The sequence below is a fragment of the Balaenoptera acutorostrata genome, chromosome X (assembly GCF_949987535.1).
Source record: "Balaenoptera acutorostrata chromosome X, mBalAcu1.1, whole genome shotgun sequence".
NCBI lineage: Eukaryota > Metazoa > Chordata > Mammalia > Artiodactyla > Balaenopteridae > Balaenoptera > Balaenoptera acutorostrata.
Window position 1 is genome coordinate 118,348,472 of NC_080085.1, and position 17,657 is coordinate 118,366,128.

At 43.2% G+C, this 17,657-nt stretch overlaps 1 protein-coding gene across 4 annotated transcripts in view; it reads right to left on the minus strand.

Moving 5' to 3' along the window:
* The window catches only part of ARHGEF6 (Rac/Cdc42 guanine nucleotide exchange factor 6), a 111,191-nt gene extending 98,520 nt beyond the window's left edge, over positions 1-12,671 (minus strand). The window contains exons 1-2 of one of the 4 annotated variants that reach the window (XM_057538400.1): positions 12,492-12,671; positions 11,297-11,380 (exon numbers count right to left, since the gene is read on the minus strand). In XM_057538400.1, the coding sequence (XP_057394383.1) occupies positions 11,297-11,380; positions 12,492-12,656 (249 nt within the window). In that variant the 5' untranslated portion in view covers positions 12,657-12,671. Of the gene's footprint in view, positions 1-948; positions 969-1,450; positions 2,167-2,576; positions 2,633-11,296; positions 11,381-12,491 lie in introns of those variants that run through there. The other 3 variants (XM_057538403.1, XM_057538402.1, XM_057538401.1) reach the window with 3 other exon arrangements.
* Between the last annotated feature and the right edge of the window lie 4,986 nt (positions 12,672-17,657).

Below are 17,657 nucleotides of genomic sequence, written 5' to 3' on the forward strand. Positions count from 1 at the left end.
CAAATGAAACACTTTTGTATAAAATGTAATGTTTTCGTAAAAACAAACAAACAGAACAGAATCCTGGGCTGAGAGCAGGAGATTCAGGTGAGAGTTTTGATGATACCACCCGTCAGCTGTATGACTTTGCTTCACTAAACTTTTCTGTTTCTCTGGCCAATGAAAGTAATGCCATCTCTCCTGCCGCCTTTACAAGGGCACAGTGAGTTTCAGATAAGATAAATAGAAAGCTTTGCAAAAATTGAAGCAGCAAAGAAAGGCAAGACTGGAAATTTACTTTTTTCCAAACTCCAATCACCAACCACCACCCTCCCTCCCCAAGACTGAGAACTCTCTGATATTAACTGTTCCAAGTGCACGCAGAGACTCCACCAGCCTGAAGCTCGCTTATGTAAGAAGAGACTGCAGCACTGCTTGGCATGTAGCATAATACTTTGCTTAAGAGAAATCCTTGGAAATGCCTCAGCTGAAGTACAAGGGCAAGCCCAGGCCTTACGTTTTGGAGACAGGCGCTCTCAGTCACGGAACACCAGAACTGTGGCTCGAGCAAATGATGTCATCCAAGCTCCTCTTACCATGGTCAATGTCAAAAATTAAGACAGGAAGTTCAAGGACAAATTGTGGGGTTCCCAGGCAAATATAAGTTAGAAAAGCAGTTTGGACCTTAGAATCTTGCCTTAAAAGTTGTCTCCTATTCTGTAATGGTTTTTGGTTTATGTGAAGCTTTTCTTGACAAAAATATACATAGTTGCATAGAAAAATATATTCCCTTAGGACTCTATTTTTACTCCCACTACGCATTAAGAAAAGAAAAAAAAAATCATGTGAGTCACCCTTAGATCCAAAAACAATATCAAACCAAAAATAAAAATATAAGATTCTCGAAGAGACAGAGATAAACTTAAGGGCTCTCCACTCTAGAGCTAAGAAACGAAATCGCTCACATACCTGTTGGGTTCCTAAACGACTGGAAAATGAAAACTCGAAATTAACCACAGGCACGTTGAACACCTTGGAGATACAGGACTTTCCCCATCCACAGACCATTCCTGCGACAGACCTGTGTACTCAACACCGAAAATATCCCCAAATGTACAGATGCCGGGGGTTGGGGGGTGGGGGGAGGTCAAGTTAGTATCAAAAAAAATAGTACTGTTGACTCCCGCCCTGGTTCCGGGGGAAAGAAGGAATCCGGTCTGATGCGAAGCTCGCGGCCAGAGCCGGACAACTCGCCCCTAAGTTTGGCGCGTCCCAGCTCTCCGCCCGCGGCCCCCGCCCCCGCTCCCCGCACCCCGGAGCTCAGAGCCCCGCGAGGCCCTGGCGGAGGACGGACCCCGCGGCCACGGCCCGGGGAGGAAGGGCGGCTCCTCTCCAACCGGGGTCCTTCGCCCCCACCTCAGGCCCTCGCGCGCTTCCCTTCCCCTGACCCCCTCGCCCCGGGGCAGGTCACCTGGCTCGGCCGCTGCCCGCTGGTCCTCCGGTTGCTCGCTCGGTCCAGCCGCGCCGCCGCCGCCTCCGGGAAGCCGCTCGCCCTCCCGAGTCACGGGGCCGACGAGCGGGCGGCCGAGCCCGTGCCAAGGCTGCGGGAACCGTTCCACCCGGCCGGAGCTGGGACCCTGCCCCGAGCGCGGCCGCCACCAGGGCGAAACTGGAGAGCTGGGCTCGGCTCGCCGGGGCGGGGAGGGGCGGCTGCAACTTTGCTCCTGGACACGGGCGAGGAGGGGGCGCCCGTCTCCAAACTCCGTGCAGCGCCCGCAACCTCTCCAGTCCGGGGATTTTTTTTTTAATGTCCCTCCCCCTTTTTTTAATATAAAGGGAAGCCAGATTCTTGCCCTCAAGTTCTGGTTTCCAGAGCGGCGGGGCCGCTGGGAGGGCGGGAAGCTGGGTGCGGGAGACGCGCCCCGCTGGGTGCGCTGGCGGCGAGCCGGTCGAGGGCGCGAGGGGCGGCGGCGGGCGGGCAGCGGCTGCCCTGGGAAGCCGCCTTCGCGGCCGCTCCGGTCCCTGCTCTCAGTACCTCGCTGGCCCCCTCCAGCCCGGAGCCCAGAGCCCGGGAGGGAGAGCGGCCTGGAGGGACCGGGCCAGCGGCGTGGAAGCAGTGACCCGGACCTGGATCGCCGAAGTAGGAACTGGAAGTGACAGCGGCGCAGGGTAGAGCAGCAGCCGCCGCCGCCGCCGCCCGGGTAGCCGTGGCAGCAGCAGAAACCGCGGAGCGGCGGCGGCGGCCACACTGCGCATGCTGCTGCCGCCCGGTTCGGCCCCGAGCCCCGGGCTGCCGCCGCCTGGCCTGCAGCGGGCCTCTGCCAGAGCCTCGGGTGGGAATCCCGGCCTCACAGAGCAGCCCTGCCTGGTGGCCCGCTTCCTCCTCCAGCCCCCGACGCAGCTCGGACCCCCCAAGCTCTATGGTGAGCCTCTGAGACACCCCAGCAAGGAAGCGCTCTCCAGCGGCCCTCCACATCCCTCCTTTCCCCCAGCTGTCCTGGCTGCCCTTCCCGGACTCTCGGATAACAGGCCCCACATCAGATCGTCTCTTTGATAGAGAATGAAAAGGTTCGTGATAGATGGGAAATATTTCCGACCTTACTTGAAGTCCAATTTTTACAGAAATACAATGCAGTCGGTAGATTAGGATGGCCAGTCATGGGTGTCATTTGATGTAACTCACGGCAATTCCAGTAGGAGTGTCAGATTGGCTCAACAGAAAGAAAAAAAAAAAAAAGACCAACAACTTACAAAATCCTCTTTAGTCTTCCCACTAGCTCAAATTGAGCGGCTAAATATACAAAGCTTTCCCCAGCGGAAACTGATGGAAACGGGCCAGTTAAAAACAGTGTCCAACAGTGAGACATTACCAATCACTACTCCAGTCTCTTCGTTTTACAGATGAGTCAACCGAGGCCGAGGAAAGGGGACTGGAACTTCTCCGAACGAAGGTGGCAGGTGCAGGGTCTGAAGGAAGGTCTGCTGCTACCCACTGCAGCTACTGCTTAGTTGGCTGGCCTTCTGCCTCACTCCAGGCACTTGGCTCCAGGGAGGCTTTGCTCTCCTAGAGCCGGAGCTCTCTTACGGGAGATTTTGCCTTGACTCATGATCAGAGCAGCCCCTGGGAAATGGCAGATCGTCCATCCCACAGGCCCCACTTTGGGGAGGGCGCCCCTGCTGTTCCAGTGACAAGGCAGATGGGGTGACTCACGGCGACAGGAGGCAGTGAGCAGGTGGGGGCAGAGAAAAAGCCATACTGATACCAGCTGATGAGAGAGAAAGAGAGAAGGAGGGAGAAAGAGAGACAGAAGCGCTAACTGAGCCTCATATACATTCAACGATATCCTTCATGAACAAAACATCTTTTTTACAAAGTAGGGTTGGCCCAGGAGCAGAATAGGAGATGGTAGGGTATCCCTGGCAATGTGTGGGTCATAAGGGTGGCAGGTGACAAAGCAGAAGTACCTGTTGAGGATGAGGCAGGGAGAAAGGCTGGCCGAAAGGAAAACCAGAGGACTAGAGCTGAGACAGACCAGTCCTTCCTGGGGCTGTAGCCAGGACCATGCAGTCCGAGAGGTAGCACCCTGGCCACTCTCAAATGATCGCAAGAACTGTATCTGTCCCTGATTCCCGCCAAGTTCAAAGGCAGAACAAAGACAAAACTAGCATTGCTAGGACAGTGTTGTCAAGGGGCTTCCTGGTCACATTAGTGACACTCTACCTAGATATGAGGATTCTTCCATATGTTCTGGAAGATTTTCTCTTGAGGCCTGAGTGTCCTCCCTGCCCTCTCCATTCTGTAAATAAATAAGAAAGATGTATTTGGTTTGCAGAAAAGGAAATACAAATGAACTATAAAGGCATGAGAGATATCCAAACTCACTAGGAATCATGAAAGTCAAATTATAGCAATAAATGAAATACCATTTTCACCTAACGTTTTAGCAAACATTGAAGATAAATAATATCCAGGGCCACCAGGGACATGAAGAAGAAGGCACTTTCTACACTATTGGTAAGAGTATAACTTCAGCATTTTTGTAGAGGAATTTGAGAGTATCAAATTTTCACACAGTAATTCCATTTCTATGAAGAAAGATGCGTCAAGAATAATGACAGATGCGCACAATTCTCTATGTGCATATACAACATGATCCATTGGTATTTATCCCAGGAATGCAAGATTGATTTAACAGATGAAAATTAATCAGTGTAATACAACATATCAGTATAATAAAGGACAAAATCAGTGGTCATCTTAACAGATGCAGAAAAAGCATTTGACAAAATCTGGCACCCTTTCGTGATAAAAACACTCAAAACCTAGGAATAGAAGGGAACACCTTCAACCTGATAAAGAGCATTGAAAACCCACAACTATCATGATACTTAATGATGAAAGATTGAAAGCTTCCCCCTAAGATCAAAAACAAGACTAGTGTGCCCACTCTCATCACTTCCATTCAACACTGTATAGAAGGTTTCAGCCAGGCATATTAGTCAAGAAAATGAAATAAAAGCATCCAGATTGGAAAGGAAGAAGCAAAAGTATCTCTGTGCACAGATGACATGATCTTGTACAAGAAAACCACATGGAATCCAATAAACTATTAGAACTAATGAACAAGTTAAAGTTGAAGGACACAAGATCAATATACAAAAATCGACTGTATTTCTATGCACTTAACAGTGAACAACCGGAATATGAAATTAAGAAAAAAATTCTATTTGTAGTAGTATCAAAAGGAATAAAATACTTTGGAATAAATTGGACCAAGGAGGTATAAGGCGTGTACACTGAAAATTACAAAACATTGTTGAATGAAATTTTAAAGACCTAAATCAACGGAAAGACATCCTGTGTTTATGGATCAGAAGACTTAATATTGTTCAGATGGCAATATTCCCCAAAGTAATATACAGACTGAACACCATCCTTATTAAAATTCCAGCTGGCTTTTTTGCAGAAATGGACAGACTTATCCTAAAATCTATATGGGCACACAAGGGATCCAGAATAGCCAAAATTATTTTGAAAATGAAGAACAATGTTGGAGGGCTCACGCTTTCTTATTTGAAAACTTACTACACAGCTACATTAAGCAATTCAGTGGGGGAAAGAATAGTCTTTTCAACAAATGGTGTTGAGACAACTGGATATCCACATGTAAAAGAATGAATTTGGACACCTATCTCACACCATACACAAAAACTAACTCAAAATGGATCAAAGAACTAAATGTAAGAGCAAAAACTTGAACACTCTTAGACAAAAATGTAGGAGTAAATCTTCATGACCTTGCACCAGGCAATGGTTTCTTAGCTATGTTACCCAAAACACAAGCAACAAAAGAAAAAAATATGAATTTAACTTCATCAAAATTTTAAAATTTCATGTTTCAAAAGATACTATTATCAAAATACCAATGACATTTTTCACAGAACTAGAACAAATAATTTTAAAATTTGTGTGGAAACACAAAAGACCCCAAATAGCCCAAAAAATCTTGAGAAAGAAGAACAGAGCTGGAGGAATTATGCTCCCTGACTTCAGACTATACTACAAAGCTACAGTAATCAAAAGAGTATGGTACTAGCACAAAAACAGACGCATTGATCAACAGAATAGAGAGCCCAGAAATAAACCCACACACTTATGGTCAATTAATCAATGACAAAGGCAGCAAGAATATACAATGGAGAAAAGACAGTCTCTTCAATAAGTGGTGCTGGGAAAACTGGACAGCTACTTGTAAAAGAATGAAATTAGCACATTCTCTAACACCATACACAAAAATAAACTCAAAATGGATTAAAGGTTGGATACTATAACACGCCTAGAGGAAAACATAGGCAGAACACTCTTGGACATAAATCACAGCAATATTTTTTTGGAGCCATCTCCTAAAGCAAAGGAAATAAAAACAAAAATAAACAAATGGGACCTAATCAAACTTAAAAGCTTTTGTACAGCAAAGGAAACCATTGACAAAAAGAAAAGACAACCTACTGAATGGGAGAAAATATTTGCAAATGATATGACCAATAAGGAGTTAATATCCAACATATATAAACAGCTCATACAACTCAACATCGAAAAAACAGACAACCAAATTAAAAAATAGGCAGAAGACCTGAATAGACATTTTTCCAAAGAGGAAATGCAGATGGCCAACAGGCACATGAAAAGATGCTCAACATCGTGCTAATCATCAGAGAAATGCAAATCAAAACCACAATGAGATATCACCTCACACCTGTCAGAATGGCTATCACGAAAAAGAACATAGATAACAAATGTTGGGGAGGATGTGGAGAAAAGGGAACCCTCCTACACTATTGGTGGGAATATAAATTGGTGCAGGGCTTCCCTGATGGTGCGGTGGTTAAGAATCCGCCTGCCAATGCAGGGGACACGGGTTCGAGCCCTGGTCTGGGAAGGTCCCACATGCCGCAGAGCAACTAAGCCCGTGCGCCACAACTACAGAGCCTGCGTGCCACAACTACTGAAGTCCACGTGCCCTAGAGCCTGTGCTCCACAACAAGAGAAGCCACCACAATGAGAAACCCACGCACCACAACAAAGAGTAGCCCCCGCTCGCTGCAAGTAAAGCCCGTGTGCAGCAACAAAGACCCAATGCAGCCAATAAACAAATTTAAAATAAATAAACAAATAAACAAATAAATAAATTGGTGCAGTCACTGTGGAAAACAGTATGGAGGTTTCTCAAAGACAGAGTTTTGTAGAAATGTAGAAAATGTAGAAAACATTATATATTAGGTTTGTAGATTAGGTTTGTAGGTTTGTATATTAGGTGTATGTTAGGTTTGTAGGTTTGTATATTAGGTTTGTAGGTTTGTAGAAATGTAGAAAACAGTATGGAGGTTTCTCTAAAAATAGAACTACCATGTGACCCAGCAATTCCACTCCTGGGTATATAACCAAAAAAAGCAAAAACACGAATTTGAAAAGATACATGCACCCCAATGTTCATAGCAGCATTGTTTACAATTGCCAAGGTATGGAAGCAACCTAAGTGTCCATCAACAGATGAATGGATAAAGAATATGTGATATATTATACACACACACACACACACACACAATGGAATACCACTCGGCCATAAAAAAGATGAAAATTTTGCCATTTGCAGCAACATGGATGGACTTGGCATTATGCTAAGTGAAATAAGTCAGACAGAGAAAGACAAATACTGTATGATATCACTTATATGTGGAATCTAAAAAATACAACAAACTAGTGAATAAAACCCCAAAAAAGCAGACTCACAGATACAGAGAACAAACTAGTGGTTGCCTGTGGGGAGAGGGACAGTGGGAGGGGCAATATAGGGGTAGAGGGGAAAAAAAGGGGTTATTATGGGATTATATGAAATCATGTGTGTGAAACTTTTGAAAATTGTAAAGCACTATAGAATTTAAAGGATTTTTCATTCAATAAAAAATAATTTTTAAAAATTAAATTAAATTTAAAAAAAAGAAAAAGAGGAAATATTAGAAAAAAACAGAGAGAGAGAGAGAAACTATCAAAGTCTGGGAGATGCTTCAGAGATACCTTTGTCTCCCAGGTGTCTCAGCAGACTTCCCTGACCAGTTGCTAGCTGTGTGATCCCCTAGAGACCCTAGGACATTGTAGCCATATGAGAACACAAAGATGGAGGTCACTCGCAGAGGCCAACTGGCCACCCAGAGGGTCAGAAGGCAGCAGCTCTTTCATGTGGTCACTGTGTCCCACAGCCAACACTCAAATTGTCAGTGTTCTGCTGCATCTCCAGCTTCATTTTTCTACATTTCCAAGTTGACCATTTCAAGCTGCCACTCTTTTTTTATATAAATAATAGTGTGTTCTTGGCAATAATCAAGCCCTGCTCTTCTTGCTTTTCATACATTAACAGTTTTATAGCATCAACAAAAAAGTATTCAGCATGCCCTATACTAGGCACTGTCTGAGAGATACTCTATCTAAAGTGACAAGATACGGAAACAATCTAAATGCCCATCAATGGGTGAATGGATAAAAACAGATGTGGCATATACACACAATAGACTGTTATTCAGCCATGAGAAAGGAGGATATTCTGCCATTTGCGACAACAGGGGTAGACCTGGAGCACATTATGCTAAGTGAGATAAGTCAGACAGAGAAAGAAAAATACTGTATGGTCTCATTATATGTGGAATCTAAAAAAGTCAAACATAAAAAAACGGAGAGTCAAATGGTGCTTACCAAGGGGTGGGGGTAAGGTATGAAAAGTGACGCTGTTTAAGGGTACCAACTTGCAACGAGTAGCAAATATGCCGTAGTGCTCTAATGCCCGCTGTAGTGAACACAGAGAACAATATTATACTATACTTAGGTGATGTGAGCTACAACGGCAGTCATATTACAATATATAAATCTATCAAAGTAACACAGCGTACACCTTAAATTTACACCATGTTGTATGTCAAATATATTCAATTTTAAAGTAATTAATTTTTTTAAGTTTGCAAATATTTATGTTGAGGTCTGTCTCCCTAGCTACTTGGGAGCTTGAGACTGGATGGTCAGTATTCTTGGCTGCTTGGGTACACCCCAGCTGGGCTTTCAGTCTCATTCCTTATGTGCTGATTTTATTAGGCTTCCCTCAGGGTTCTAGGAGTGCCTTGGTATGGCTGCTATACACCCCTTACAGACATAATTTTGCTTTTTTTTTTTACAGGCATAATTTTGTGTACAACACTACCTAGTAATAACAGTGTGAGCAGCTATTATGCGTGTCTTATGTGCAGTGACATATGAAGTGTGTCTTAACTGCATTATTTTATTTGATCTTTAAAACAATCCTATGCAGTAGATATTACTAATGTCTCCATTACACAGATGAGGAAACTGGAGCAGAAAGAGGCCAAGTAACTTTTCCCAGAGTCACACAGTCAGAGCCAAGACTCTGACACAAGTCTGTCAAACTAGAGAAGGTATGTGCTTAACCATGATGCCAGATATTGCCTCCTTACAATATTCATCTGATGCTCAGGCCAGCCTGAATTATCAAAAAGAAATCAAAATATGCCTGGTGCCTTTCATGTAAGAAATGAAAATTATGTTATACTTTTTAAGAAAGATTTGTATCCAAAGTGGCTAAAAATTAATGGAGTAAGCATTAGTTATCAGAAGAATCCACTTATGTGAAATGACTCATTCTCCAACAATGCCAGACCCAGGAGGTGTTCCTTTTTTTTTTTTTTTAAATTTATTTATTTATTTATTTTTGACTGCTTTGGGTCTTCGTTGCTATGCACGGGCTTTCTCTAGTTGCAGCAAGCGGGGGCTACTCTTCGTTGCAGTGCGCGGGCTTCTCATTGCGATGGCTTCTCTTGTTGCGGAGCACGGGCTTCAGTAGTTGTGGCTCATGGGCTCAGTAGTTGTGGCTCGCGGGCTCTAGAGCGCAGACTCAGTAGTTGTGGCACATGGGCTTAGTTTCTCCATGGCATGTGGGATCTTCCTGGACCAGGGCTCGAACCCGTGTCCCTTGCATTGGCAGGTGGATTCTTAACCACTGCGCCACCTGGGAAGTCCCCCAGGAGGTGTTTCTGTATCATCTAGTATTCTTAGAACCACAAAGAAGCTCGGTATACCTTCTGGCAGCTTCAGAGTGCATAAATCACTGGCAACCTCACCATGTTTTTATTTATCAAATAAAAAAGAAAATACCATGATCTGCTCATAGCAGACATGATTCCATAAGGGATATAGAGTAGGTTACACCTACCTCAAAAGCCATACACACTCATGTGCTCATGCACACACACACACACAGAGTGCTAAAATTTGGCAATAGGGAAATCTGGAATAAAATATTCAGAGACAAGCATAGCTTGATGCTATGGCTAACTTTAGGAAAAATTCTGAAGGAAGCAAAGTTTATCTGGGGCAAAGGTACTTGTACTACTACTACTAATAGCTAACACTTGGAGAAGACTTACTACGTACCATGCACTCTTCCGGGACACAAATTCATTGAAATCTCACACCAATCCTATGAGACAGGAGCTGCTATTCTTCCCATTTTACAGGTGGGGAGACTGAGGCAGAGAGGCGTAGTAAAGTAACATGCCCAACGTCATAAACTTACTAGTGGGAGAAAACTGAGATTTGAACCTGAGCAGTCTAATGTCCGAATCCAGGCTCAAACCACTACTAATACTTCTCCACAAGTAATACTACTAATGCACATCTACACTTCTTATGTCCTTGATCCTGTGCTGAGCACTCTACATACATTACTTCACAGATCTTTGGAGGTTGGAGGTCTTAGCTCTAAATTATTATGCAGTATCTCATTTGATCCTTACCACAACCCCTGTAAGGTAGCTATTATTGTGTCCATTTTACAGATAGAAACACTGAGGCACAGAGACATTAAATAATTTGACACATAGGCAAAAGTATCACCTCCTTTTCAGCAACACCCCCTATACTTACTGTAAGGATCCACATAACATAAAAGAATGCAACGTAATTTAATTTACAATTTCTACCTCAGGGCCAGGTTCTTTCAAGGCCTCTGTTCTAAAGTGTTAGTGGGAAAAAGTGACAATAAGCTTTCCAGTCTTCCCAACTCAGGGGGATTACAGTAACCCTCTGCAGCAGCCAGTGGCCTGCTTTGGGCTCCACTTAAGTAGGGACTCACACCATACAAGCTCTGGTACCGGAAGCCTGCTTTCAGGGCTTGGGTGCTGTTTTTTAAAGGTAACATATTTTGGTTTTGTTTTTTGTTTTGTTTTTAATTGAAGTATAGTTGCTTTACAATGTTGTGTTAATTTCTGCTGTACAGCAAAGTGATTCAGTTATACATATACATACATTCTTTTTTATATTCTTTTCCATTTGGTTTATCACAGGATATGGAATATAGTTCTCTGTGCTATACAGCAGGATAAAAGGTACCATATTTTGCTCTTTTTTTCTTTTTCTTTTCTTTTGTTTTTTGGTGGCATGCAGGATCTTAGTTCCCTGACCAAGGATCGAACCCTTTCTCCCTGCAGGGGAAGTGCAGAGTCTCAACAACTGGACCACCAGGGAAGTCCAGAAGGTACATATTTTGAATTTTTATTTTGTTTTGTTTTGGAATTGGTTTCTGGAAAGGACAAACTAGCAAGCCACGACTGGGGACCACCGATCTTAACCATGGTTTCCATAAAATGCTTCCTCTGTTTCACAGTGAAAATAAACCAAGTACTTTTACTACAACACCATCTTCATTAGCAGAGTGAAAAACGATGACCACGAGGAAGGCAACCTGGGTGGGCTTACCTCCACTTGAAGGGCTGCACATCCTTTCAGGAAGTCGTTGATGTTGTTGGTGCAGTCAGCTTCAGTTTGGGGCTCCAGACAGTACTAGGGAAACACAGTCAAATGTCACTTGGAGACTGTCATCACATGCGGGTCACATCATTGCATCATTCACTGATAAGTAGATAAGGTAGGCTTTTTAAGGCGGGGCCAACGTTGCTGTCAATCCAGGAAGAGAAATTAACCACTGAAGGAAGCGATGCAAAAATCTAAACGGTCGGTCTTGTTTCAAATGTCACCAAACCCTCAGTCCCAAGCCGTCTCTACTTACAAACTTTTTCTCATGCTTTCTGCCAAAGCGTAGTGATAGCAAATTAGAGAGACCCTGAAAGTTTTTTGATCCTGGTTCCTGCTTTCAACCTATTACCACCCTCCGTCCTCCTCATGATAATTTATTAAAAAGTATATTTTCCCCTTCACTGTTCTCTACATTTGATCACATTTCTCAACATTTTCCCACCATTTTATCACTGTTTTTCAAGTTTGAGAAATTATAAGCAAAAGAACTGTACTCAACATCACATTCCCTGCTGACCTTAAGAAAATAATAGTAGGGCTCCACCTTTAAACTTACTTAAAGTGCCCACTTTTTTAATCACATCCTCCTGACCATGGGTTTCCAACATTCACAATTTTGGATTTTTAAAAGAGAGTAAGGTTAGTTTCATTTTGAACACACGTTGCATTTGAAACGTATATTTGGTTTCCATTGTTTTAACAGAACGTGTTGTAACATTTTGGATTATTTCTCCAGCTTGCTAAATAGCCTTTCTTTCTTTCAATGGATATTTTATTTCTTGGTGAAGAAAATCTTCACTGAATTTAGTCATACCGTCAATAGGCACCATCTGTATCTGTTATTAATCATCCCATTTTTCCTCAGACTCATATGTACCCCAAGTTCAAAACATGTCCTCAGTACACAGGGAGGTATAACCAGCGGTGTAACAGGTTTTTACTGTACTAATCTTCGGTGGCCAATTACTAAAGGATAACATTTCATTTTCCAACTACAAAAACAGAAAGAAAGTCGAAGTCTTAGAAAGAGATTAAAGTAGGAGCATCCCGTGACCCAGGCAATCGAAAATCTCCAGAGTGACATTATTGCTGCTCTCTGGTGGTAAGCAACCCCAAAGATACTGCAAATTTCCCTTACCTTTTCTATAGAGCCAGGCCTAAGTCTGTTGATCAGTTTGCATAGCACTACCCCATTTTTCAGCGAGGACTTCAAGAACTCCTCCGGATCACAGATGGTCTTTTTGGGGGAATCTAATACTCCCAAAGATATAAGCCATGTCACGATGCGTTCTTCTGGATTCATTACTGAGGACTGTACACTCCGAACAGCTCTCTGAGGCAGCTGCAAGGACTAAGCCACATCCGCGATTGCATCTGCTGTTGTCTTCCTTTTTATGAGTTCTCTTCTCGTGCTTGCAGCGCAAAGCTCTAAAAGAACTTTTCTTAGACAACGGTGGAAGCCACTCCAATTATGGGATTTGAAAACCACAGAGCTCACACTCAAAGATGTGGAAATAGAATGAATGGGGGGGAAAAAAGTCCTGGATAACACTGGGTTTCTTTTTCAAAATCTGCAAAACAAATTCATTGGGATTAAAAAAGAAGAAGAAGAAATACATACACACACACACACACACACACACACACACACACAAAACCAACGGGTGCAAGAAGCTGTAAAGGAAGGAAGTGAGGAGGATGCCGGGGAGGGAGGAGAGAGAAGGAAGTGAGCGCTCTGGGAAAACGGAGGTGAGCCAGCACTTCAGGGGACCTTAGAAATGAGATACTCATGGGCCAGTCTGGGAAAAAGCTATCAATATATAGTCTAGCCCCAGTGAAAATCTGGTTTCTGACAAGAGGAAGATGCCAACTGGCTCTTAGGTCAGACAGATCTGAGCCTCGTGGGGAGCTGTGCTGGCAAAACAGGGCTCAAAGAAGGTAGGCTGGGAAATTCTTCCAAGAAATGGCCACATGTCCTCATACTGTCTCACCGAGATGATATGTCACAATCATGCCTTGCAAAACATGTTGAGTTGCACGGTGACAACATGCCAAGCAGAGGAAGATTGTGCCTGCTGTCAGCCATCACTGTGTATAAGCACAAGCTAGAAGAATGGCATTTTACTTTGCAGCCAAAAGGCTATGTTGAGGGAAATAGACTAAGGATAACATCTGACATCCTGTTTACTTGCATTCTTGAGTGATTCTTTTTCTGGACCTGGTTCCACTACACAATCCAGCTGCAGTACCCTTAGCAAAGGCTCAGACACAGTCACATCAACGGGTAAAAAACACTTGAAAACAGAGCTTTTGAGAACAAAAGAACACTTGTCCTCTGTCTACACTACAGTCTGGAAAGTTGATGTTTCCCCAACAAGAAACACTGCCTTAAAAATACTGCTCTGGGAAAAAACTGGTCTATAACAAGAGATCTGAACTATTCTTAAACATCTTCATAACCAGTTGAAATATTATTGGGAAATGTATGACAAGGCCGACAGTATAGCCTCATCTGGGCAAATGCGTGGTACCCAGCACCACCACCCTCTCCTAGCGCATGGGATCCTGCTAAGCTTCAGAATCTTTTCAACACAGTTTTAGGCATCTACTACCGAATAACCAGCTTAGATAATCCTGCTGCCTGTTTTCAAGGCTTCCCCTTCTTACCCTGTAGTAACACTTACCAGACTTTACTATTATCACTTATCGATCTGTCTCCTCCACCAGAATGTACCCTCCCCTAGAGGAGGGGTCTTGTCTGCCTTAATGAACACTGTCCCCAGCAGAGTGCCTGGTACACAGTAGATGTTTTAATGGCTTAAAACCAACATGTTTTCCTTGTTAATGATTTTTATACTTTTACTGAGATATAATTGACATAGTGAATTGCACATATTTAAGATGTATGATTTAATGAATTTTGACATATGTATACATCCCGTGATACAATCACACACACACACACACAATTCAGATAAATCTTTCCATCATCCCCAAAAAGTGTTCTTGTGCCCTTTCAACCCCATCTTCCCTCCCTTCCCCCAAAATCCCAGACAACGAACAATCCCCTTTCAATCCCTATAGATTAGTTTGCATTTTCTAGAACCTTATATAAATGGATGCATACAGTACGGAACTTTCTTTTGTCTGGCTTCTTGCACTTAACATCGTCACTTTGAGATTCATTCATGTTGTTGTGTCTATCAATAGTTCTACAAGAAAGATTTGACCTCCAAATATTTGGTTTGATATAATTATATTTATGAACAAAATAAGTACAGTCAATCAGAAGTTATAATTGACTTTTGACCCATGACCAAATGTATGTAATGGAAATAAAACCAAAATCCATGTGTTGATCAATAAAATTCTTAAATCTGACCTGCTTAAACATATTTTGATATGCCATTTGGCCAGTTTTCATGACTGCTCATCAAAATTGTACTCTATAGACAAACAAATCTGGCAGTATTATTGAGGTATCACTTATATTTTTTGGTGAAGAACAAAACCTGAGTAATTTCAGGAACCCAGTCCAGTCCAAAATAGCCTTGAGCCCACTGGGGTCATCAGGGTGAAAATCTGCCTCATTTTAGACACTGGCTATAGCAAATTACTGTAAATAATAATCAGAAAGGCAACTCCACCTCCTCAAGGCAGAAGAAACAGTTCTACTAGTATAAAGATTGGAAGTTAGGGTTGGTATGGTCAAATGTCAAGAAAGCAAGGCATTCCAGGACAGTAGCAAGCATACGGGTGAAATGACTAACCATGGAACACAGGGAAATGGAAAGGAGTTGATGAACTGGGGGAACAGAGTGGGGGGTTGAAAGACTGGAGATCACAGTGGCACAAAGCACAGACTTTACACAAGAGTGTGAAAAAATAAAGTAAAATATAACAAAACAAAATAAAATAAAATACTATGCAAAAGTTACCTTGTCAAGATTGGAAGAAGAGAATGGCAGAAGTAAAGGTGGAATAAATGTATCCTGGACTTGCATGAAATTGCATCCGTGGCTCATTTAATTCAATAAGAAGCCTAAGTTTTCTCTTCCATTGTATGAATATGTCTATCCATTTTGATGAGCAGCATTACCTGCTCTCCTTCTGCTATACAGAAATCTACCAAACATTTTATCTAAGCACACAACATAATACCAAATATGAAATCGATTTCATAGTAAACTTAAAAGGCAGACATTGAACTTTCTGAAAAGATGTTTTAAGTCCAAGTTTTATGAACTGGACTGTAATTTTGAATTTCTATAATCTTGGTATTGTATTCCAGTAATATTGCCCAGATTGGTTAAAAGGTGACCAGTATGGGGATTTCCCTGGTGGCGCAGTGGTTAAGAATCCGCCTGCCAATGCAGGGAACACGAGTTCGAGCCCTGGTCCAGGAAGATCCCACATGCTGTGGAGCAACTCAGCCCGTGAGCCACAACTACTGAGCCCACACACCACAACTACTGAAGCCCACGCGCCTGGAGCCTGAGCTCCGCAACAAGAGAAGCCACCACAGTGAGAAGCCTGTGCACTGCAACAAAGAGTAGCTCCCACTTGCCGCAACTAGAGAAAGCCCACGTGCAGCAACGAAGAGCCAATGCAGACAAAATTTAAAAAAAAAAAAAAAAAGGTGACGAGTATGTGCTCTATTTTGCAAACTGTATTTTTTGCAGATTTTTTTCAAGTTAAAATTATACATAGCTATCACCCAAAATAAAGTGGAACATAAATTATGAGCATATTTTTTTTAATGTATTTATTTATTTTTGGCTGTGTTGGGTCTTCGCTTCTGTGCGAGGGCTTTCTCCAGTTGCGGCGAGTGGGGGCCACTCTTCATCGCGGTGCGCGGGCCTCTCACCGTCGCGGCCTCTCTTGTTGCAGAGCACAGGCTCCAGACGCGCAGGCTCAGTAGCTGTGGCTCACGGGCTTAGTTGCTCCGTGGCATGTGGGATCCTCCCAGACCAGGGCTCGAACCCGTGTCCCCCGCATTGGCAGGCAGATTCCCAATCACTGCGCCACCAGGGAAGCCCGAGCATATTTTTTAAAAAGAGCAAAGGTCTGTGGTTCTACTTCAGATCCTTAGTACCACACACCCTGGGCCACTGAACCTCCCTCCTCATTGGCTTTCCCACCTCCATCCTCTCATCCTAATGAACTCTCTGGCAGAGCACAGTTTGGTTGATTTTCCAAAGCGTCTGTTTAATAGTGTAATATTCCTGCTCAAAAACTAAGGCTCTCCACCACCTAAAACCATGATTTACAAACGACAACGTACAAAAATAATCACCTCTTGCGAGGGAGGGAGGAGAAAGGCATGACAGTGGAACCTGAGCCAAAATCGCTAATATTATATTAAAAATAAAAAGACCTACAGGAAATAAGGCAAATGTTAACATTTGTTAAAAGTGATTTCTGGGTACACTGGAACCTATTATATTACTTTCTTTACTTTTCTGTATTTGGAATATTCATAATTGATTTTTTAAAATTTTAAACCTCCTGGGGCACTTGTTAAAAAGATTTGGGGGCTCAGTTCTCTAATACCCTAGTTGAGAAGATACACAATGAGAGAAAGGAATCTATATTATTAAAGTATCCCTTTGATTCTGAGGCAGGTGGACCAAGGTCACACTTGGAGGAACAAGTTGGTTTATAACCTTACACTCCACCAAAATTTCTGCCAACACCTGGGTCATTTCAATATTCACAAGAACAACAATACAACATCAGGACCGCTCAGTTTCTTGACCTCCTGTACCTGTAATTGATATAGTACCTCTCAGCCCCTCTCTATGCTGTGAAAATGGATCTGGGGCCTTTCAATATATTTTCCCTTGCCAGTTGGTGCGATATGAAGTTTTATCAGTAGATGGTGGTGGAAAGACCTGGCAGGAAAAAGGGGTTTTAATTGCTGTGTCCTGTGTGCTCCCCCCATGGGCTCCTGCCGAGACCACCCCCTTTCCTAGTGCTTGGCTTCTGTGCACTGGCTTCCTCAACGCACAGCGGGGAGCAGCTTCCCCTGGCACCACCCTTGGGTGGCTCTGTAGCAAAGTGTCTCTGCTGAGACACCTCCCCTGTGAACGGGAAACATCTTAGAGAGGCACATTTTCAGCAAGTTCCAGAGGGTGGATGTCCAGCAAGTTCCACTGACTCAGCACCACAGGCGACTCCTCTAACAAGGCCTGGATATCAGCTGTACACGGAAAGAGGGGTTATCACCGCTCTATGGGTAGTGACTATTATATATTGTTTTTATATTGTCAGCTATTGTATATTATAACTGGTATTCCTAGAG